The sequence below is a fragment of the Petromyzon marinus genome, chromosome 55, assembly GCF_048934315.1.
Source record: "Petromyzon marinus isolate PM22_M1 ecotype Great Lakes invasive population chromosome 55, UKy_Petmar_22M1.pri1.0, whole genome shotgun sequence".
Taxonomy (NCBI): domain Eukaryota; kingdom Metazoa; phylum Chordata; class Hyperoartia; order Petromyzontiformes; family Petromyzontidae; genus Petromyzon; species Petromyzon marinus.
In genome coordinates, this window is record NC_133721.1 from 5,430,104 (window position 1) to 5,453,898 (window position 23,795).

General features: G+C 49.0%; 1 protein-coding gene across 1 annotated transcript; it reads left to right on the forward strand.

Annotated features, from left to right (window-relative positions):
• LOC116954595 (coagulation factor X-like) lies at window positions 1–23,281 on the forward strand. The gene is made up of 11 exons (XM_032975243.2): window positions 1–141; window positions 3,223–3,389; window positions 5,072–5,096; window positions 7,361–7,474; window positions 9,688–9,849; window positions 10,552–10,772; window positions 11,612–11,729; window positions 15,727–15,914; window positions 16,895–16,987; window positions 18,420–18,587; window positions 22,379–23,281. Exons 1-11 carry the CDS (start codon window positions 78–80, stop codon window positions 22,511–22,513), a joined length of 1,455 nt encoding a protein of 484 aa, XP_032831134.2. The 5' UTR covers window positions 1–77; the 3' UTR covers window positions 22,514–23,281.
• Window positions 23,282–23,795: the final 514 nt, after the last annotated feature.

Here is a 23,795-nt window from a genome sequence, read left to right on the forward strand (position 1 = left end):
CGAAAAAAACATTATTTCTGCACAAAACGAATTTTTATTTGACTTGTTGAGAGCTGCCAGCGACGAGACATCTCAAAATGAACATTAAAGCCATCTTATTGCTGTGTCTGTTTCTCATTCTTCAAAGTGTTCGTGCCAGAGGTGAGTGTCCAAGCAATCGTTTGATTTCCCGATACACTTTAAATGGCTTTTGGTGGTTCAACGTGGCCGTGCTGGAGACAGAGGCAGTGCTGCTGAGCTCCTAGGCTTGAGTTCTGTCCTGAGTGCTGGATACGGCAGTCACATTTACAAATTTGATTTAGAACTTTGATCATCACCTGTGTATTGATAGTTCACTGTTAATCTGGCATGTTATTGAGAGACTACTGCTGTGTTGTCTTGGTGCGGTCTGGAGCTGTTTTTTGTTGTTTTGCTGCCTTGCCCAAGCGGGATAAATCGGACTTATATCATTCAGTTATTTTAATATTTACATTTAGTTACTTGCTTACCATGATCTCAATTTTGCACTCCTATCGCGTTTTTCTATTGTTTGCTGTTGTAACTTACTAACCCGCCCGTACTGGACATCTATGAACAAGAGCTTCAGAGCTTATCGGAATATTCCAGTCTATATATTTTGAGTCTGATGTGCGTGTGTCTCACGGGGGCTTAGAAGGGCCGGGTCAGAGGCACTTGTCCAGCATCGTTCAGAGCCTGGGTTTAAACCCTGGGGCTTAAGTCTCTCTTTATTTACCAGGGGTTTAAACCCTGGGGCTTAAGTCTCTCTTTATTTACCAGGGGTTTAAACCCTGGGGCTTAAGTCTCTCTTTATTTACCAGGGGTTTAAACCCTGGGGCTTAATGTCTCTCTTTATTTACCAGGGGTTTAAACCCTATGGGCTTAAGTCTATCTTTATTTACCAGGGGTTTAAACCCTGGGGCTTAATGTCTCTCTTTATTTACCAGGGGTTTAAACCCTGGGGCTTAAGTCTCTATTTACCAGGGGTTTAAACCCTGGGGCTTAAGTCTCTCTTTATTTACCAGGGGTTTAAACCCTGGGGCTTAAGTCTCTCTTTATTTACCAGGGGTTTAAACCCTGGGGCTTAAGTCTCTCTTTATATACCAGGGGTTTAAACCCTGGGGCTTAAGTCTCTCTTTATTTACCAGGGGTTTAAACCCTGGGGCTTAAGTCTCTCTTTATTTACCAGGGGTTTAAACCCTGGGGCTTAATGTCTCTCTTTATTTACCAGGGGTTTAAACCCTGGGGCTTACGTCTCTCTTTATTTACCAGGGGTTTAAACCCTGGGGCTTAAGTCTCTTTATTTACCAGGGGTTTAAACCCTGGGGCTTAATGTCTCTCTTTATATACCAGGGGTTTAAACCCTGGGGCTTAAGTCTCTCTTTATATACCAGGGGTTTAAACCCTGGGGCTTAATGTCTCTCTTTATTTACCAGGGGTTTAAACCCTGGGGCTTAAGTCTCTCTTTATTTACCAGGGGTTTAAACCCTGGGGCTTAATGTCTCTCTTTATTTACCAGGGGTTTAAACCCTGGGGCTTAATGTCTCTTTATTTACCAGGGGTTTAAACCCTGGGGTTTAATGTCTCTCTTTATTTACCAGGGGTTTAAACCCTGGGGCTTAATGTCTCTCTTTATTTACCAGGGGTTTAAACCCTGGGGCTTAATGTCTCTCTTTATTTACCAGGGGATTCATAATGGCCAGATCAGAGAGACTGCGCCATCGCTGGTACGTTGTTGAACCAGGTCCTCAAAGTGAGAGCTTTGAAGGTGGAAGCTCCATCGTGCTTTGGCACCACGAGGGCGATGGTGGCCTGACAATTTACCAGGGGTTTAAACCCTGGGGCTTAATGTCTCTCTTTATTTACCAGGGGTTTAAACCCTGGGGCTTAATGCCTCTCTTTATTTACCAGGGGTTTAAACCCTGGGGCTTAATGTCTCTCTTTATTTACCAGAGGATTCATAATGGCCAGATCAGAGAGACTGCGCCATCGCTGGTACGTTGTTGAACCAGGTCCTCAAAGTGAGAGCTTTGAAGATGGAAGCTCCATCGTGCTTTGGCACCACGAGGGCGATGGTGGCCTGACAATGTAACAGAGCAGCCACTGCGATACATGTTCGGGTTAGGCTACATCGCCGGGTCTGAACCAAGCCTCTTCAGATCATAACCTATGACTTCCCGGGTTCTCACCTGAAAAAAACCTGACGGTATTTGAAGCGGTTTCAAGCAAAGAGATCCGATACAATCACTAAATGCGGTCGCGAGAATAGTTCGACTCGTGGCGAGCCAGCTGAAGCGATATCGACGCTTTGTCAAAACCCATGCGCAAGCTGGCCATTAAATTTGAAGGGTTTCGCGACATAGATTCGGCCGGATAATTGCGTGCGTCTAAACCAGATAATCTAATATGGATCCCAGTACATTACTGGCTTCGAATGCCCTACAAGGTGGCGTGGGGCCCAGTGCCGCATTATCCTACTAGCACAAGTTAGCGACATATGCTACGGGGCGCGCACTTTCAAGGGCCCCGCGCTAAATGCTTTCGAGCTATCAATTCCGGTTCAGTGATTCCGCACTTGCTCTATTACTATAGTACTATACTGCCTTCAACTTTTATGAACGACTGGGTGTTTAAGGTTCGCGATTTGTCGTACTATCCGGCTGTATAGCGAATGATTAAATACAATAACTTTACTATGCAAGTTGAAAATGAATGTGTTTTAGTATTAACGTTTTTTTTTATTTAGGGCCCGTTTATAACATGCTACAGGCCCCGCACTAGCTTAATCCGGCACTGAATGTACCTCAAATGTGCGTTGAAATAAGCACGGAGGTGGACGCTTGGAGTTACAATGAGAAACAACAAAAACGGAACATGCAGGGCATGAGAGAACATGGGCTAGATAATCGACGTAATTTTTACTTGTGAATAAAAAGTACGCGGACTTATGTATAGAGTCCAAAATGCATTCTGTGAACACAAGAGCAAGGACACCCATGAATACATTGTGCGCGGTTAATGTTCAACTTGACTTGGCATTCCAGCAGCATTGCAATAGACATTTCATCTGACATGCGAGCGTTTAAGATCTTTTCTTGTTCATGTTTTTGTTTGTTGCGGTTGCACCCGAGTCAAGAGCCGCATTGCTCACAGGGTTATAACCTAATGAATGAAACTGAAACTGGTGGGGCCGTCAATGTCCCCACCCCCACCCCCTCCACCCAGTGTTCGTGTCGCGGCTGGAGGCGGCGTCCCTGCTCGCACGGCAGCGCAGGGCCAACTCGCCCTTCAGCATGGAGGAGACGAAACAGGGCTCGCTGGAGAGAGAGTGCCGCGAGGAGACGTGCAACTTCGAGGAGGCCAGGGAGATCTTCGAAGATGATCAACGCACGGTCAGCGCTCGTTGAGTTCGCGTTGTTTAAAAACACATTTTTTAAAATGTAGTCAATCATTTAGTCACGATGATGATGATTGACAGTAGAATGTCAACTGGTAACGCACCGCTGCACAGTATTTGCTCACTCGAGTAGAGCGAGAGGACGACTCAAGAGGCAGGAGGAACCACAGACGATTTGCCCAGGCTCTGTGGTCTCCTATATGTTAAGGTGTTACGGGCCAATTAATGAAGCGTTTACACCGGAGCATCCAGAGAAAACCCACTCGATCCCATCAAAGCGAATAAGGTGAAGTCCACATTTCTACTGTGTCGGCCCTCTCCTGGTGAGCCAGGATTACGGCTCTTCGTCGACGCCCACGGAAAGGAAGTTTCGCGACATTCGTGCGGCGATCCACCAAACCCCTCCTCGTTGCTGCTTCCTCCACAGTGCTGGATTTACAGGCCACGTGCAGCGTAGCTACCACCCGCTGGCTGCGGTCTTAGCCTCGGCAGTGACAACCCCTGTGGACGTTGCAGTCTCGGCCTGGGTATTGCTCTTCGCCGTTCTTCGCTTAGTCGAGTCGACTTATAGCAGTTTAATTGCCAGAAATGGTAAACCTATTCTTCCTTGATTTGAAGCTTTCGTGACTGCAGGAATCCATACTCTTTTGTTCTTTCGGTAAAGTCATCACGTAGGTATAAAAAAGAATAGATCGCGACGTTTCGATCGAAAAAAACGACCGTCTTCAGGTGAAAGAATCAGACTGCTGATCAGACTGCTGATTCTTTCACAGCAGTCTGATTCTTATTTTTTCATACTTTGATACTGGCAAAAAAGGTCCACATTTGTAGCTGATCACCCCGAGCTATGAATACTCTGACGGTGGCATTGTCCTTGTCCTGTTCGCCTTTTGGCGTTCTCTGATCTGACACCGGTGAGACCAGGCCCTAAATAAGGCTGTCACTGGTGTAGGCTAATCAGTTTCAAAGACAATGGCATATTTCATCACAACATGCTTTGTTTGCATGTTCACCACAAGTACGTGCGGTTAATGCGAACTTAATTTTTGCAAAAGGTTTATATTTGGTGTTTGAACATCTTAACACCTGTTTTATTTCCAGAAGGGGTAAAACCTATTCTTATGTTTTCATAGTACAACTCTTCGTTATTAAATGTTGGCGTGAAGCAGCTTTTAATTTAGGCAGCATTCTTTGGATTATTTTATTCACAGGCTTAGTCTAGTTGATGTGAACCCGTGGAATTCTAGTCACGTCTCAGGCTATGGAGTTCCTGTGGTTCTCTTGGTCGAGTTGATGACAGCGGTCAAATATCTGTTCTACGCCGAGTTAGGAAATGATGGTGTGAGGAGGGTGGAATTTCACCCAACTCCTAATATTCGCACAGTATCACCAAATAATTTGTCCGATGGGTTAACCCGGTCAGAAACCCAAGTCTGTAGTGTCATTCCAGTCTATTGTGTCATTCACTGTAACATTGGCCTCGACATTGGCATTTGGCTCCTGAAAAAATAAATTGCCATACCCAAGAATAGAATAGTGCATGTTGAGTTCGTGCAATCTTTTAAACGCTCCCATGTCAGATGAAATGTCTATTGCAATGCTGCTGGAATACCAAGCCAAGTTGAACATTAACCGCGCACAATGCATTCATGGGTGTCCTTGCTCTTGTGTTCACAGAATGCATTTTGGACTCTATACATAAGTAAGTCCGCGCACTTTTATTCGCAAGTAAAAATTACGTCGAATATCCTGCCCATGTTCTCTCATGCCCTGCATGTTCCGTTTTTATTGTTTCTCATTGTAACTCCAAGCGTCCACCTCTCTCCGTGCTTATTTGAGGTACAGTCAGTTCCAGATGAAAGTAGTGCGGGACCTGTAGCATATGTTATAAAGGGGCCCTAAATTAAAAGAAACACATAAATATTAAAACACAAATGTTTAACTTGCATAGTAAAGTAATTGTATTTTTCCATTTGCTACACAGCCAGATAATGCGACACATCGCTAACCTAAAACACCCAGTCGTTCGTAAAAGTTGAAGAGCAGTATCGTACTATAGTAATAAAGCAAGTGCAGAATCACCGAACCGGAGTTGATAGCTTGAAAGGGTTTAGTGCGGGGCCCACAACCAACGTAAATTAACCTTATGGCGACTCCGTCCCACCGCGCACACAAACGCCGTGACCCACCAGAAATCAATCCTCTCGTTCTTCACCAAGTGCCCGTCGTTGCCAAAATTGCCGTAGTCATAAACAAAACGTTTAAGCTTTGATGAGCGCATCGTGTAGAGCTCGTCGAGAAGAATAGATTGCCGTATCGTTCGCCTTCAACAGACATACAATAACGTCGCAACGCAGTTTATGCGAGAGCCAGTGGCCTATGGAACCCCGGGGTCCCGCCATAAGGTTCACTTGAAGTCACGATTTTAAGAAGGTCACGTCCTCTGAGCGCTGTGCCGCGAGGCCTGCATTGCAAGAGCATCACCCGAGTAGTCAGATTGCATCGCTGTGAAAATACCAAACATCGTTCGGATGAATATTGACTTAAAGCTTTCGTGACTGCAGGAATTCATATTTTTGAGTCTTTCGGTAAAGTCACGTGGATAGGTTCAAAGAAAATAACAAAAGACTACGTTTCGTTTTTTTTCCTGATGATTGCTTGTGTTGAGATCGAAACGTCGTAGTTTTTTGTTTGTTATTTTTTGGGGTGCTCGCTAACAGCACTTGCCAGGACTGTCGAAGGCTGTGCGGGGGATCTTTGTTTTCCATAATGTATATTTATGCGATCTAACCCCAAAAAAAACGATATTATGGATATTGGTCGCGAAAGCCTACGTGTTAATATTTATATTTGTGGAGTACAGCGGACGTTAAAGATCCCGTGACGTTATTCGAAACGAATAGGCCACTCACGCTCCAGATTCGCCAAAAAATGTATCCGGTACATTACAGGCAGACCTCGCTTAGCGCGGCCCCGTGCAACGCTGATTCGCTACAGCACTATTTTTCCTAGAGTAAAACGTTACAAATTATTTTTTACGAATATCAAAACATAAAACTCTGCTGTTGGGGCGCCACGGTCGCGACCTTGACAACTGCTGTCTCTTTCCCTGTGGCCGTGTCAATTTTTCTCCTTGTCCTCCGGGTTTTTGTCCCCTCCACATACAGAATCACGCGTTTAGAGTATTTGGCTGCTAACAATTTCAACATGATGGTAGGCCACTTTAATTCGTGATAGCCAGATCGCTTCTGAAAAAAAAAGAGCTATACAGCTCAGTGGGCCTTACCTGGTAAGAAATAAAAAGTTGAAATTAATTTAGTACTCGCAAAATTACTTCATTGGCGAAACCACACATGCAGAGTTATCGCGACCCCCTTACTTGCAGAGTAGCGCTCACTCGCGCGCCCTGCGCCGCGCTGGGGACAGCTGCCGCTAGGGGTGCCCTGGGGCTGGGCGCGCCTCGAGACGTAGCGGCGGGCTCGAGTGATGGTGACCACCACCACGGTGACGTGTGACGCGTGTGTGTGTGCTGCCTTTGCTGTGCGTGTGCTGCGTGTGTGTGCTGCGTGTGTGTGTGCTGCCTTTGCTGTGCGTGTGTGTGCTGCGTGTGTGTGCTGCGTGTGTGTGTGCTGCCTTTGCTGTGCGTGTGTGTGCTGCGTGTGTGTGCTGCGTGTGTGTGTGCTGCCTTTGCTGTGCGTGTGTGTGCTGCGTGTGTGTGCTGCGTGTGTGTGTGCTGCCTTTGCTGTGCGTGTGCTGCGTGTGTGCTGCGTGTGTGTGCTGCCTTTGCTGTGCGTGTGTGTGCTGCGTGTGTGTGAGAAGCATGTGTGTGCTGCCTTCGCTGTGCGTGTGCTGCGTGTGTGTGCTGCGTGTGTGTGCTGCCTTTGCTGTGCGTGTGCTGCGTGTGTGTGCTGTGCACGTGATGTGTGCTGCTGCTGCTGCTGTTTTCGTGTCCCCCACTGCCAAAAGGGCCCAACCCGTGTTTGTCGAACCCGTGTCAGAACGGAGGCACGTGCCAGCACACGCACACCGTCTACATGTGCGTGTGCCCGCGGGGCTGGGAGGGCCGCGTGTGTTCTCAAGGTGAGGACGCCGCCAATCCGCAGACGGTAGCTGGCGTGCACGCTCGCTCGCTCTCTCTCGCCCTCCTCTCATTGTTATCGTTGCCCGTATTCAAAATGATGAGAAATAAAGAATTGGGGTTACCCCTTTTTTGGCAATAAAACAGGTGTTAAGATGTTCAAGCACCAAATAGATACATTTTGCAAGGCATCGAGTCTGAATTAACCACACACACTTGTGGCAAAAGATGCACACAAACATCGTCTGATAATATATGCATTATATTTGAAACCGATTGATGGCCTTGTCTCACCAGTGTTATGTGTGGTTAATGCAGACTCGATGCCTTGAAAAATGTATCTGTGGCGTTTGAACATCTTAACACCCCCTGTTTTTTATTGCCAGAAAGGGTAAAAACCTATTATTACACGCTTTTTATTAACTCACTCTGTTGTTGTTGTATCTTCAAATCTTGTAACTACATTTTTACCCACTTCCCAATGTGGTGTCGACTGCAAACTTGGTATACTTATGTAATACTGATGACAATACTATATTATGTCGTAAAAACATTTTTAAAAACATAAAACTTTTTTTTATATGTTATGTTTCGGCTTGTATCTAATTGTCCACGTTCAACTGACGTTGGCTGTAATTGCCCACGGCCCCCTTATGTTGTGGCAAGCTTCGGGGCCACTTCCTGGAGTCGTGGAGTTTTGCCATTACGAGTACGGTACATTTCATTAAAGCGTGTTTTTAAAAAGTTTTTTAAAAAATATTAGTTATTTATTTGTCTCCTCTTCCTGTCTCTTTGTTCACATCGAGCGTGAGTCCCACAAGGTGGGGCCCCAGTGGCGCATCTGGTGAAGGGGACGGGGGAGCTATCACCAGAACCCACCTCCTCCACTGAAACCCCAACAATTGGCATTTTTTTCATCGATGTATGCCACTTACCCATCGACTGGACGGTCACCGCATTGCACGCTTTCAGCCGCGCTTCTGCGGCCGTCTGGAACGCTCTTCCCTTCCGATATTAGGAAGCCACTGGGAGCTATGATGCACTTGAAATCATCATCTAGATTGACAAACTCATATCTTTAAAACTGCTTTTGGTGTTTAGTTTGTTGTTCTTCCCCCGCACCTCTTCTTAGCGCGGATCGCTGAGTATGGTGCAAAAGAAATTCAACGTAACATACGACCAATACGTCAACAATGTCACCTTTGTCACCGATTCAAGTCCCGATCCCACTTCTGGGATCACGCTGCTGGTGCTGCTGTTGCTGTCAGCATCCCAGAATTTCACCCAGAACCGGGAGAACCCTGGTGAACAGAGTGCAACAACGAAGACGTTCAGAACAAACACCTCGTTCGTAGACCCAAGCATCGCAACCTCGTGGCTTTGATTTTCCATGAAGACACCGGGGTGGTGGAACCATCAACCACATCGGAACATCACCGGGCCAATGCGCAGATCTCCTTCATGAATGTACAATTAAAGACACAAGCCACGGTCATACGATTATGGCCATGAAACCCCAACACTGGCCCACACAGTATACCCGCACCTTCAACGGAGAAAGAGGAACAGTGACACGACACGAACTCTCTCTCTCTGCTGAAACCCTCTCGTCGTGGCCACCAGCAGCAGACCTCGTCAATGGCAATAAGCTACTGAACACATTGCCATAGACGAGAATTAAAATTGAGATTGACATTTACCAAATAAAAATACGTTGAATGTTTGTATTTATTACCGTCGCGTCCTATGAGAAAAATAAAAAAGCACCCTGACATTTCGGGATCATAGTACTGTACCGTACAACGGTTGATATATGTACGTATGTTGAACTTCTTTCGCACCGTACGTAGCCAACCGTGCTAATCATAGGTGCGGGGGAAGGAAAGACAGAATAAACACAAAAAGCAGTTCTACAGTTTCCAATCTAAATGTAAAAGTGCATAGCTCCAGTGGCTTCCTAACATCAGAAGGAAGAGCGTTCCAGACGGCCGCAGACGCGCACCTGAAAGTGTGCGATGCGTTAACCCTTCTTTGTTCGACGGCCAACCAGAAGCCTCTGCTGCTGCTGCGAGGATGAATGGAGTTCGCGTGACGATGGATTATACTCCACGGCGAGATCGACGAGGAGGTATCGATGGAATGGTCGAGCGGCTACAACGTTGCCTTGATGTCGCGTGCGCCTCTTGAACCGCTGTCGCTGCTTCCTCTGCCCCAGAGGTGAGCACCGGTCAGTCGTGCAAGGTCAACAACGGCCGGTGTGACCACTACTGCGAAGAGGAGGAGGCGGCTGCGGCTGGGGGAGCGCGCAGGGGGGCGGTGTGCAGCTGTGCGCCCGGATATCATCTCGCCAGGAACAGGCGATCCTGCATGGCCACGGGTAATGGGACCATCTATCATCATCACCATCATCGTCATCAACATCGTCGTCATCAACGTTGAACATTCACACTGCGCCTCCCATGCGGTACGGTAATGCCCCGGTTTACGTCGGGGATGCATTCCTGAGAGGTGCGGCGACGGACACTGAAACAACGTAAAATCTAAGCGGTTTAAAGGGTAGCGGTGGGTGGTGGTGGTGGAGAAGGCCGAGCGGCAACGGATAACGAGAGAGGACAGACAGCGATGCTGTCAGCGACGCGAAATGTGGGGTTGGGTGGCGGTGTTAATAATAAAGTGACGCATTAGTGAAACGACGTACGAAAGGAGCTTAGTCGTACACCGGAGTTTTCGCCGTACCAAGTCGAGGCGCTCGGCAGGGTTGGGGAAGGGGGGGGGGGGGAGGCCCGGCTGGCAGCTCTTCCAGGAACCGTCCGAACATTCCACGAGGCTCCCTTGCTGCGCCTTTTACTCACGTCGGGCTCGTCTGCTCCGACTCGGCGGCGACGTCGCCTCCAGTTCCCGTGACGATCGCGAGTCCTGCGGCGGTTGCCTTTGTGGGAACGCGCCGGGGAGCACCGACCACCGTGGAGACGCAGCCGATGAAATCGCACTCGTGTGCCGGTCGCGTCGATGATTATGCTGGTTGTGGTGGTGGTGACGGTGACGGACGAACGAATCGATCGCGTTTGTGCCACCGCAGAGGCGTTCCCGTGTGGCCGTGTCGTGTCGCCCAAGTCCGAGATTCTCATGGGAAACTCCTCCGAGGCTGCTACCCACGTCCCGCCCAGCGCTCACGCTGCCAACGTCAACAGCAGCAGCATCGGCGACGACTCTGAGCCTCCAGCCTCGTTCGGACAATCGAACCACAGAGGGCGCGTGGTGGGAGGCAAGGAGTGTCCGCGCGGGCAGTGCCCCTGGCAGGTGAGGTCGTCACGGTGGCTAGGAGATGTTGACTTCCTCGCCTGGTATGCAGGAGGTCGTGGATTTGATCCCAACCCTGACACCTGCTGCTGTATATTTGGAATGTGCGTGTCTCTCTCCCAGTGGTCACGCGGATTGTTCTCTGGGTCCTCCGGTGTTTCCCCTCAGCATTGAGAATCAACATCACGCGATTAGATTATTTGGTGGCTGCGACAGATTTCCACGCGAAAAGCCACTTCGTTGAGCTCTCTCATTTGTGATGGCCAGGTCGCTTATGAAAACGCGCTGTCTAGTAGCTCAGTGGGCCTTACACCTGGTGAATAGTAAATATTCGCGGAGGTCACGGAGCGCGCACGGCAACAGCGTGCAGGTGAGACGTAAAGGCGTAGCCCCGCAGCTGCTTCTCGCGCCACTGCTGGAGGAAGGGGCCTACACGAGGGGGAGTAGCTCCAGACAGCTCGCATTAGACTCTAAAGCAGTGGTTCTTAACCTTTACTGCAGCCTTGCACCCCATTAGCTTCTCAATCGTTAAAAAAAGTTAATAAACACATCGGCTTCTACTTACGGGCCCGTGCTTAATTTGTTATTTTCGATGATTTACCGCGTGAAAAAATCTGGTCATGTCCCACACCCCCAGAAAGGGTATCTCGCACGAACAGGAGGTCTGTGCACCCCCAGGTCAAGAACCACTGCTCGAGAGGGTACTCTGGCCCAATTCATCCACTCTGATGTGTTGGAAGAGGTGGGAGTTCCCACGTTTTTACAACCACCACATGCTGCTGCTGCTGGTGATGATGTCGCCGATGATGCGAGAGCATGAACAATTCCTCTCTTTGCAGGTGCTGATTAGCCGCAAGGGAGCACCCGTGTGTGGAGGAACCATTCTCAGCCCCCAGTGGATCCTGACAGCCGCACACTGCACCATATACGAGACCAAGAACCTTCGAATATTAGCTGGCAAGTTCAATACCCGTTGTTGTTGTTGTTGTTTTCCTCGCAACTTTCTGTTTGTAGGTGGCGTTGTGTCGCCACTTTGGAAGGGTTTAGCCAGAGATCAATCGATTACATTTTTGGTCCGCGTTTTGGGCAACTGAGAAAATGGGAGGCATCTTCTGGCATTGCTTGGCACAAAGGGCAAGCAACACCAGCAGTTTGGGGCGTTTGGGTCGATTCGATTTTGGTAATCGGCTAGCATGGAGCAGTCACCTGAACGGAGTTGGGCCAGTTTTGTGCGAGTTGCCCGGGTCAGGGATTTTTCGTCGTCTGCTATGGGTGGGGGCCAACCCCCTCGCACGACATTGGGGGCTTGTAGGCGTTCAGGCAGTGCATGTTGGCAGCGGTGTGCAAGTGGTTCAAAATTGATTTGCTGGTGCTATTTGGTGGAAGAGCGTTTAAAGGCGATCGCACGTTGCCAAAGCTGATGGAAAGCAAGGTGGATTTCATTTCCCTAGCAGGTGCAGGGGGGCTTTGAGTAGCTTTGTGCAAGGATATGTTGTCGAGTGGCATGAAGCCAGATATTGATCGGTGAGAAGCTTGCAGTGTTCTCGGAAGAACTTTGGTTTCTTGGTGGAGATGACCAATGGGCGCCATGGGGTGGCATCTTGTAGTTAGGCGAAGTGCCTGGGGTTTTGGGTGGTTTGGAGCTTTTGGTAACCTGTAGAGGAGAGGTTTGGGCACGAAATGGGACTGGCATAATTGATGATGGGACGTCCAATGGCTTCGTAGGTTAGGAGTAAAGTCTACTTTTGTTGACTCCAAGATGTGCCGGCTAAAGCTAGTCAAATGTTATTTCGTTTGTTAACTTTTGCATGGACGTCTCTGCCGTGTTGAGCGAGTGAAAGGCGTTGGTTGTTTATTATGTCGTTGGGATGCAAGTTGGCTTGATGAGGATCAGGTGTGAAAATGGTGATTGTTGATTTGGATGTTGAGAGTTGAAGCGATCTATTGGCTAGGAAAGTGCTGAGCCATTTTAGATAGGAGTTGATAGAGTTTTCCATTTTGGGTATATTTTGATTAGAAGCGTAAACTGTGATGTCGACGGCATAGCTGACTACTTGTACTCCTTTTGGAGGAGTTGGTAGATCGTGGAGGTAAGCGTTGAACAGCGCTGGGGATATTATGGAACCTTGTGATACTCCTGCATGAATGTTTCGTAAGGATTGAATATCACGAAAGAGAGTGCGTGATTGGCCGCCCCTTAGGTAATTTGTAAGAAGGCAAACAAGGCCTGGTGGTAGCGTAGAACCCTGGATGATATTGATGAGCATAAGGTGATTAAGGATGTTGAAAGCCTTTGTAAGGTCAAGGGAAGTGACGATAGTGCGAGATGGGGGCTTTTTATCATTGAAACCGTTTGCAATTTGGGTGGTTAGGATGAGAAGAGCTGTTGTTGTTGAGTGTGCAGGGCGAAAGCCATGTTGGTGAGATGATGGAGGTAAGTTGGTGGTGATGATTGGAAGGATGAGGGCCTCTAAAATCTTGATTGATGGGCAAAAAATTGGCCTGTAGGACGTTGCTTGATTTAGGTCTTTGCCGGATTTTGGAAGTGGGATGATTGTCGATGATTTCCAGATGGCCGAAATGAGGTTGCACTGGAGTGAGGCGTTAATGGTGGAAGCGAGAAACTTCATGTCAAGGGGGCCGAGGTGTTTGAGGTGGGGCATAGCTATGTCATTGGGGCCAATTGCAGAATAATTTTTGACTTTTTTGATAGCGAGTTTCACCTCTTCAAGGCTAAATTGGGGGCGTCGTTTAGGGGTAGTTCCTTGATTTGACGGATTTTTTGACGGGTGGATTTATTGGAAGAGTGTGGGATGACTGATGAGAAAAGTTTGTTGAAGTGGTTGGTGATGTTATTGTTGTTTATGACGGATTTGTTGTTGAAAGTGATTGCGCAATTTGGTGGTGGTTTGGAGTGTCCGTCTAAGGCTTTGATGGTGTTCCAACGTTTTTATGAGTTTTGGCGGTGGTTAAAAGATTCAAGAAACTCGTGCCAGCGTTCTGTTTTGGCTTGAATGATTAGCTTAGTGATGTCAATATTGGAGGCTGGGATTTGTGGTGATGTAGGATTTTTAGACTGATTAGTGTTTCGTTGGTTTATTAGCATTGAGGCTTCTTTAGGGAGGCAGGGAAGGTGTTGCTTGTAGCAACCCGCCAGGATGGTGTGCTTGGTGGTAGTTGCGATGATGTTTCTGAAAATCTTTTCAGAGTTATGTGTGGATATGTGGATATGGTTGATGTCGGCAAATATGCTTCTGATTCTGAAGTAAAAAGTGGCCACTTGGCTTTTTAAAAGTGGTAATACAAGCGGTGTTTAGGAGTTTGTGAAGGCTTGGCGGCATTGAGGGTCAACACAATAGGTAGGTGGTCGGATCCAAGGACCGAAAAGACTTGCCAATCAATAGATGAAAGGAGGTTTCCTGACGCTATTGAGATATCCGGTGAGGATGAAGGGCCACATGACGGAACTCTAGTTTGCATCTTTTCATTGAGTACCCCATAGGGGGAGCCGTTCAAGATATCAGCAACGAGGTCGCCACGTGCATCTGAAAGGGAAGAGTGCCAAAGTTTGTTGTGGGCGTTGAAATCTCCAATAACAATTGAGTCGTTGTTTGGTAAAAGTCGACTAATATTGAACTGATAGTTGCGAGGGCAAGAACTTGGTCGGTGGGATGTAGACGTTGATTACAGTGAGTTGGCCTAGATGGGATTTGATACGGACGCTTAAGACTTCTGTGGTGATATCAGAAGGAGGCAATGGGATTTTAATTTCTTCAAATTGAATGCTTTTATGGATGAGGAAAGCTAAACCGCCACCAGCTGTTGGTCGGTCTCGACGGAGAAAAGTGATATTTTGAAAGTTGAGTGGGCGAGAAGTTGATTTTAATTTTGTTTCTTGGATGGCGGCTATATTAATGGAGTTTTGTTGTAGGAAGGTGCTGAGTTCAAGAGATTTGTTGTTGATGCCGTTGATGTTTAATTGAAGGATTTTTAGGTCGTTTTTGTTGTGGACGTTTTGTTGTGGTTGAAACGGTAGTTGCGATGGATGAGGTGGTGGTGCTAGTGTGGTTGTGCAAGGTGGAGTCGTTGCAGTGGATGATGTACAATATTTGCAGAACCAGCGGGAATTTGCACTGGGGATGCGGGCTAAAATAGTGCAGCGTTTGTGGTACCAAGCTTTACAACCGTTGCATTGGATAGAATTTGCATTGACGTTCTTGCTGCAGCCGCCACAAGGGAAAAACGGGGCCTGGATTCAATTTGACGTCCCCGGCAAGAATGAGAAGCCAGCTCCAGTATGTCGGGAGGCCTGGGCTGGCTGGCGAAAAAGCAGGAAAGTGCGAGGGGTCATGTTGCCATTTGCTTTCGTAGTACTTGGTGTCTCCACTTTGAACAAGCGGCAACACTCGAGAGTCAACACCCATCGTCATCATCGTCGTCAGTCCTGAAGGCAGCACAGGGCAGACAAAGATGGCCAGGTGTGGTTTCTGGCCACCCCATTATCCCCCAAATGCGCAGTCCACACTTTCATGTGCTCGCTAAGAGCGTCACCAGCCTGATAAAGGCTGCATGGTGCATCGTTGGTCTCTTTGGACGTGGACTGCGTATGTGTGTGCGCGCGCATATTGTCGTGTGTGTGCATATAGGGAGCGTTGGCGAAGCGGTTTAGGGCGCTGTGCTACGAACCCGGCGATTCCCGCGCATGGCCAACACTAATGACGATTATCTGAACCCGGTTCTGGGCCTCCCCTGGGTCGACTCAGCCTCAAATGAGTACCCGGCGCAATGTGTAAACATGGCCACACGGGAGACAAAATGCGGCCGGGGGTTGGTGCTGAGCACCCGCCCCACGTGTGCCGTTCCAGCGTCCATAGGTGCTCGCTAACAGCACTTGCGCCAACAGTCTGTTAAGACTACACGGAGGATATTTGTCTTTGTTTGCATTGTCTCCCAGGGGAGCACAATGTGGACGAGGTGGAAGGTTCGGAGCAGGAGCTCGGCATCCTCCGAATAGTCGACCACCCCAGCTTCAACATAAAGATCTCCTACGACAATGACATCTCGCTCATCCAGCTGAGCCGCCCGATCCAGTTCACGAGATACGCGCTGCCCATCTGCCTGCCCAACCAGCGGTTCGTCAGGGTGAGCGACGCCGAGAACTCCGTAACTGTTACAAATCGCCTGACGTTTCACACGATTTCGATTTAAAGCTTTCGTGACTGCAAGGATTCATCATCTTTGGTTCTTTCGGTAAAGTCACGTAGAATGAGAATAAAATAATAAAATAAATCAGAAAAAATTCTCACGACGTTTCGGCCACAACACAAGTGGCCTTCTTCAGGTGAAAGGAACATAGGTGCTCGCTACATTGTAGCTCTGTCGTCCCGACAGGTTTGTTCCTTTCACCTGAAGAAGGCCACTTGTGTTGTGGCCGAAACGTCGTGAGAATTTTATTGTTTTATTTTATTACTTTGTTCCGCACGATGTCTGACGTTTCGCCCCCCCCCCCATCCTGCACACGTGTCCCCACCTAGCACCACTGTTTGTGCCTGACCATATCTACACTTCCCTGCCATGTTCTCGTTCCAACTCCTAAGCTGCTAACACCATCCCTCCTCCGTCCTGCACGCACTTCCTATCCACGTGTATGTTGAACTTCATTCGCACCGTACGTAGCCAACCGTGCTAATCGGCGATGCGGGGGAAGGACAACAAACTAAACACTAAAAGCAGTTCCAAAAAAATTGAGTTTTCAATTTAGATTTAAAAGTGCATAGCTCCAGTGGCTTCCTAATATCGGAAGAGCGTTCCAGACGGCCGCGAAAGAGCATCTGAAGGCACGAGATGCGGCGTTCGATGGTTACCCAAAAGCCGCTGCTACTGCGAGGATGACCGGAGTTGATGCTCCTTGTCGAGATCTGCGAGGTGTCGTGGCTTCATTTGTGGCAAGCACTTTGTGTGTAATGAGTGCCACCTGGTTTAATGCACTCGTTCGGCAACCGGTGCAACACTCACGCGCCGTGTTCTCGTCACTTCTCCCGTCCCGCCACGAAGTTCCCAGCGTGACGTGTGTCGCCATCGTCAATCGTTGTTGCTGTCGCTTGCCGTGCGATCGCGCTCAGGGGGTGCTGCGCTCCGTGGTGGCGGGGACGGTGAGCGGATGGGGCAAGCTGAACGAGTTCGGGCCGGCAGCGGGGATCCTGCAGCGCTTGGAGGTGAGAGCCGTGCGCCTGCTCGTGCGCGCACACATGCACCGCTCCACTAGAATCAGCCTCCCCTGTACATTGTACAGCGCTGTCCGTAGACTCGGCACTGCCTGCAGACTCAACTCTGCCCATAGAATTACACTTCCCATAGACTCAACACTTTTCATAGACTCAGCGCTTCCCATAGACTCAACGCTCCCCATAGACTCAACGCTGCCCATCGACTCAATACTGCCCATAGACTCAACGCTGCTCATATATTCACACTGCCCATAGACTCAACGCTGCCCATATATTCACACTGCCCATAGACTCAATACTGCCCATAGACTCAACACTACCCATAGACTCAGCACTGCCCATAGACTCAGCACTGCCCATAGACTCAACGCTGCCCATAGACTCAGCACTGCCCATAGACTAACACTGCCCATAGACTCAACGCTGCCCATAGACTCAGCACTGCCCATAGATTCAGCACTGCCCATAGACTCAGCACTGCCCATAGACCCAACACTACCAATAGACTCAGCACTACCCATAGACTCAGCACTGCCCATAGACTCAGCACTGCCCATAGACTAACACTGCCCATAGACTCAACGCTGCCCAAAGACTCAGCACTGCCCATAGACTCAGCACTGCCCATATACTAACACTGCCCATAGACTCAGCACTGCCCATAGACTCAGCACTGCCCATAAACCCAACACTACCAATAGACTCAGCACTACCCATAGACTCAGCACTGCCCATAGACTCAACGCTGCCCATAGACTCAACGCTGCCCATAGACTCAACGCTGCCCAGAGACTCTGCAATGCCCATAGACTCTACACTGCCCATAGATTCAACACTGCACCATAGACTCAGCACTGCCCATAGACCCAACACTACCAATAGACTCAGCACTACCCATAGACTCAGCACTGCCCATAGACTCAACGCTGCCCATAGACTCAACGCTGCCCATAGACTCAACGCTGCCCATAGACTCTGCAATGCCCATAGACTCTACACTGCCCATAGATTCAACACTGCACCATAGACTCAGCACTGCCCATAGACTAACACTTCCCCTTTACATAAAGAAGTCCCCCTCCTTAACCTCCTTCCGTTCCTCTCTCAAAGTCTCACCTCTTTTATTGGCCATTCCCTTCCTCCTCCCACCCCTCGCCCCTCCACTCCGTCCCGTCCCTCCCCTCTAGCCCTTCCGTGACCCCCCCCCCCCGTGTGCCCTTCTCTGTTGTGGTCACTCATTCCACGAACTTTACACGCCTCCTACCATACTAATCACTCTATTTCTGTTACCGCCTTTTTCAAACTACGTCAAGCGGCTTGAGCTAAGGCGTTCTCTATGTGAATGTAAAATAATGAGCGAGTGAGTGAATGAGCAAAGAGCGAGCGAGCAAACGATTGGCCGATTTGGGCTGCGGGCCAGGTGCCATACGTCGACGATGAGCAATGCCGCGCCGCTATGGGCAGCAAAGTCATCACGGCCAACATGTTCTGTGCCGGCTACGAGACGGGCGGCCAGGACTCGTGCAGCGGAGACAGCGGAGGGCCCCACGCCACGCGATACGGCAGCACCTGGTTCCTCACCGGGGTGGTGAGAAGCACGGCTCAGCCTCCGCTCACCTTCCGCTCACCCACCGCCTCGCCCACCGCTCACCTTCCGCTCACCCACCGCTCACCTTCCGCTCACCCACCACCTCGCGCTCCACTCACCTTCCGCTCACCCACCACCTCGCGCTCCACTCACCTTCCGCTCACCCACCACCTCGCGCTCCACTCACCTTCCGCTCACCCACCGCTCACCTTCCGCTCACCCACCACCTCGCCCACCGCTCACCTTCTGCTCACCCACCACCTCGCCCACCGCTTGCCTACCACCTCGCCCACCGCTCACCTTCCGCTCACCCACCGCTCACCTTCCGCTCACCCACCACCTCGCGCTCCGCTCACCTTCCGCTCACCCACCGCTCACCTTCCGCTCACCCACCACCTCGCCCACCGCTCACCTTCCGCTCACCCACCACCTCGCCCACCGCTTGCCTACCACTTGCCCACTGCTCATCCACCACTCACCCACCACCTCGCCTTCCGCTCACCATCCGCTCACCTTCCGCTCACCCACCGCTCACCTTCCGCTCACCCGCTGTGCCCTCCACTCACCCATCACCTCACCAAATGCTTGATTGTATTCAGCGTCACTTGCGCAGGTCCTCGCAACACATGACAATACAGTGCCGAGAAAAGGTTTGTGAACCTCCTTAGGATTTTAACATATTACATATTTCAAACCTACAATGTTATTGTATCTTAATCTAAGTCAGAATCTTCGACGTAAATAAAGACCTTAATCTGTACGTACGTCTCATAAACCTCAAGGGTACTTCTCGACAAGGTAGAAAGCTGAAATTCGGTACACAGGTAGCTTTTATAACATAAACAGCAAGAGATTTTTTTTTAATCAAAGATTTTTTTCATTTTAAGGGCCCCAAATCTCTGTTTTAAGTGTCCCATAAATGTTTGTGCGTGGTGTCATTCAGAAACCGTTCAAAATATAAGATTGCGGTTTTTTTTGTTTGATAGAGCGTTAAACAGAAAATAAAATGACAGCGAGAGCCATTGTTCGATATTGACATATTCAAGCGGTATTTAACAACAAAAAATACGCATTTTATGTCCAAATCTGAATAATACATTTTTGTTATTTCTCATAAAAAAACCGGAATCATTCAATTGAGCGTGTTTTCGGTGGGTACGTCTTTCAATATAAGAAGGTTGATAAAGTCGTAAAAAAATTTGTGGAAACATGCAAATGTTTGGAGTAGTTGTTAGTGTCTGATCGTAGATAAAAAAATTGTAAACAATAATATCAGGTTAATTATTATATTTATTGAAAACTTTTGCCTGGCGAAGATAGGCTTCATGAACTAACGAGTATTAGATAAAAAAAACAACGTGATTAAACAAATGACACAACATAATACTCTTTCAACATTTATTTATCCATCAAATGATTATAAATTTCATAACCACGTGTGAAAAAGTATGTGAACTTTTAGATTCAGTAACTGGTGTCACCTTCTTGAGCAGCAACGACTGCAACTAAGCGTTTCCTGTAACCGTTAGTCAGTCTCTCACTTCGAATTTGAGGAATTTTGGCCCATTCCTCCTCACAGAACTCCTTCGACTCGGTGACATTTGAGGGCTGCCTGGCATGGGCAGCTCGCTTCAGGTCGTTGCCACAACATTTCGATGGGGTTTAGGTCCAGACTTTGACGAGTCAATTGTAATACGCGGAAATTTCTTCCTCTGAAGCCATTCTTTTGTAGCTCTGAGTGTATGTTTAGGATCGTTGTCTTGCTGCAAGGCCCACTTTTGTAGCTCTGCGTGTATGTTTAGGATGGTTGTCTTGCTGCAAGACCCACTTTTGTAGCTCTGCTTGTATGTTTAGGATCATTGTCTTGCTGCAAGACCCACTTTTGTAGCTCTGTGTGTATGTTTAGGATCATTGTCTTGCTGCAAGGCCCACTTTTGTAGCTCTGAGTGTATGTTTAGGATCATTGTCTTGCTGCAAGGCCCACTTTTGTAGCTCTGTGTGTATGTTTAGGATCATTGTCTTGCTGCAAGGCCCACTTTTGTAGCTCTGCTTGTATGTTTAGGATCATTGTCTTGCTGCAAGGCCCACTTTTGTAGCTCTGCGTGTATGTTTAGGATGGTTGTCTTGCTGCAAGACCCACTTTTGTAGCTCTGTGTGTATGTTTAGGATGGTTGTCTTGCTGCAAGACCCACTTTTGTAGCTCTGTGTGTATGTTTAGGATCATTGTCTTGCTGCAAGACCCACTTTTGTAGCTCTGCTTGTATGTTTACGATCGTTGTCTTGCTGCAAGACCCACTTTTGGTTCAGCTTCAGCTCATGGACGGGTGGCCTGACATCTTCCTCTAGAATCTTCTGATACAATGCAGAATTCATGGTTGCGCCAATGATGGCAAGCCGTCCAGCTCCTGGGGCATCAAAGCAGCCCCAAACCATCACATTCCCACCACCATGCTTGACGGCTGGGATGAGGTTCTTGTGTTCGAGAGCAGTGTTTTCGCCAAACATAACGTTTCGCATTGAGGCCAAAAAGTTCTACCTTTGACTCATCTGTGGATCATCTGTGTGCTCTTTGGCAAACTTAAAGACGGGCAGAAATGTTATTTTTGGAAAGCAGTGGTTTTGTCATTGCTATCCTTCCATGAACACCATTCTTATTCAATATTTTTCTGATAGTTGAGTCATGAACACTCACATTCGCCAAGGCGAGGGTGGGCCTGCAAATCCTTGGATGTTTCTCCGGGGATCTTTGTGATGTCCTTGATGATTTTCCGTTTTGTTCTTGGAGACATTTTGGTAGGATGACCGCTCCTGGGTAGAGTGAGTCTTGAACTTTCTCCACTTGTAGACGCTCTGTCTGACAGTAGATTGATGGAGGCCCAGATCCTTATAATTGGTTTTATAACACTTTCTGGCTTGATGAGCATCAATAACTCTTTTTCTGAGGTCCTCAGAGGTGTATTTTGATCGTGCCATAACTTGTTTCCACACATCTATATGGTGAAGACCAAACTCACAAAGTTTATATTTATATAGGGTGGGGCTTCCCAAACTCATTTCTGATGATCCACCTAATTTTTGAAACACCTGATTCAAATGATTCCCTTAATTGAGCTAATAAAACCAGGGGTTCACTTTTTCACACACTTAAAGCTTCCGTGAATGCAGGAATTACACAAAATGCACAGGCGGAGGGGGTGTGCAAGGGAACACGGATCTGGGTGGGTGGGGGACCGAGCAGACTCTGGCCCACTGAGTCCCTATAGCAGACATTCTGGGGACAAGCGGGGAGGTGCAATGGCGCTGCCGCTGCTGCCTCTGTCCGGAGGGGGGGCTGTCCAGACTCTGCGTGCGCTGCAGTGAAGCCACTGGGCGTTTCAGGATGTCGTAAACAACGAGAACACACGTCGCTAAAGTTTGCAGCAGCATCCGTGCCTGGCCGGGGGTCCACATTGCGTGAAGGTACAAGCCCTCCCCATGTACGGGGCTCCCGGAGGCACGCGGCAGCAGCTCCATCGACTCGCGTAGATAGAGGCCGCGAGACGGAGTGAGACGGACAGCGACAGAGTCAGAAACAGTGAACTACAAATGCAGGGACGGATACAGGGAGACATGGAGACAGGGAGACATGGAGACATGGAGACAGGGAGATATGGAGACAAGAGAGGCGCGATAGAAACACAGACTTGGCTCATACGTCCACTCTTCCTTGCAAAGCAGCCTCCAGGTCTCTCTCCTGCTTCTAAATAACGAGTGTTGTTGATGTCATTGTCGTTGTCGTTGCTACTGTGCAGGTGAGCTGGGGGAAAGGGTGCGCGCGTGAAGGGAAGTTCGGCGTTTACACCAAAGTGCTCAACTACCTCGACTGGATTGCGCAAACGATGGCGGAAGCGGAGAGTCACACGCTTCCAGAGCCCGCACAGCACTAACACCACCGCCACCATCACCACCACTACCCCCATCATCACCACTACCCCCATCATCATCATCACCGCCACCATCACCACTAACCCCCATCATCATCACCACTACCCCCATCATCATCACCACCACCGCCACCAATCACCACTACCTCCATCATCATCACCACTACCCCCATCATCATCACCACCACCGCCACCATCACCACCACTACCCCCATCATCATCATCACCACAGCCCCCATCATCATCACAACTACCCCCATCATCATCACCACTACCCCTATCATCATCACCACTACCCCCATCATCATCACCACTACCCCCATCATCATCACCACTACCCCCATCATCACCACTATCCCCATCATCATCATCATCACCACTACCCCCATCATCACCACTATCCCCATCATCATCACCACTACCCCCATCATCATCACCACTACCCCCATCATCACCACTACCCCCATCATCATCACCGCCACCATCACCACTAACCTCCGTCACCACCAGAGCCCCATCATCATCACCATCACCACTAACCTCCATCACCACCACAGCCCCATGATCACCACCACTACCCCCATCACCACCCCCATCATCATCACCCCCCATCACAACTGCCATCACCACCATCATCACCATCCCCCCCCCCATGACCCATATCGAGATCGGCTTCCCCAAATCTGTCGAGGGGGACACAGCCGGCACGGGAGGGGAGCTGTCGAAACCGGGCCGGGATGTAAAGGATGAAATAAAGTGGTGACGAGCGTCGCAGTGTCTGGCGAAGTCTCCCGTGTTACGACGTCGTGGCACATCGCACCAGGTAGTCATTTGAGGCCGAGTCGACCTAGCAGAGGCCCAGGACTGGTGGTGTTGGCCGTCAGCGGGAATTGAACTCGGGTGGCCAGGTTCGTAACTGCCACATGATCCATCGCCCGGTTGATCTCACTCGCATGACAATAACCGTTCTCATCTCTCATCTTGCTCAGCTCCCATCTCTCGTATGTGTTCAGCTTCTTTCGCACCCTGAAGTAGCCAACTGCTCTAATCAGAGGTGCAGGGGGAATGACAGCAAACTAATCAACAAAAAGTAGATCTAAAGAAATAAGTTTAAAAAGTCTAGACGATTTAGAAGTGCATAGAGCCCCTGTGGCTTCCTAGATCACGTCTTCATATTGTCTACGATTCATCTCGCTGGCAACCTGTAGCAATCTCTCGGCGGGTCCGGGGCCCAGGGTCCGACTTGGGACTGTTTTCATTGCAGGGTCGATAAAGTCAGCGCCAC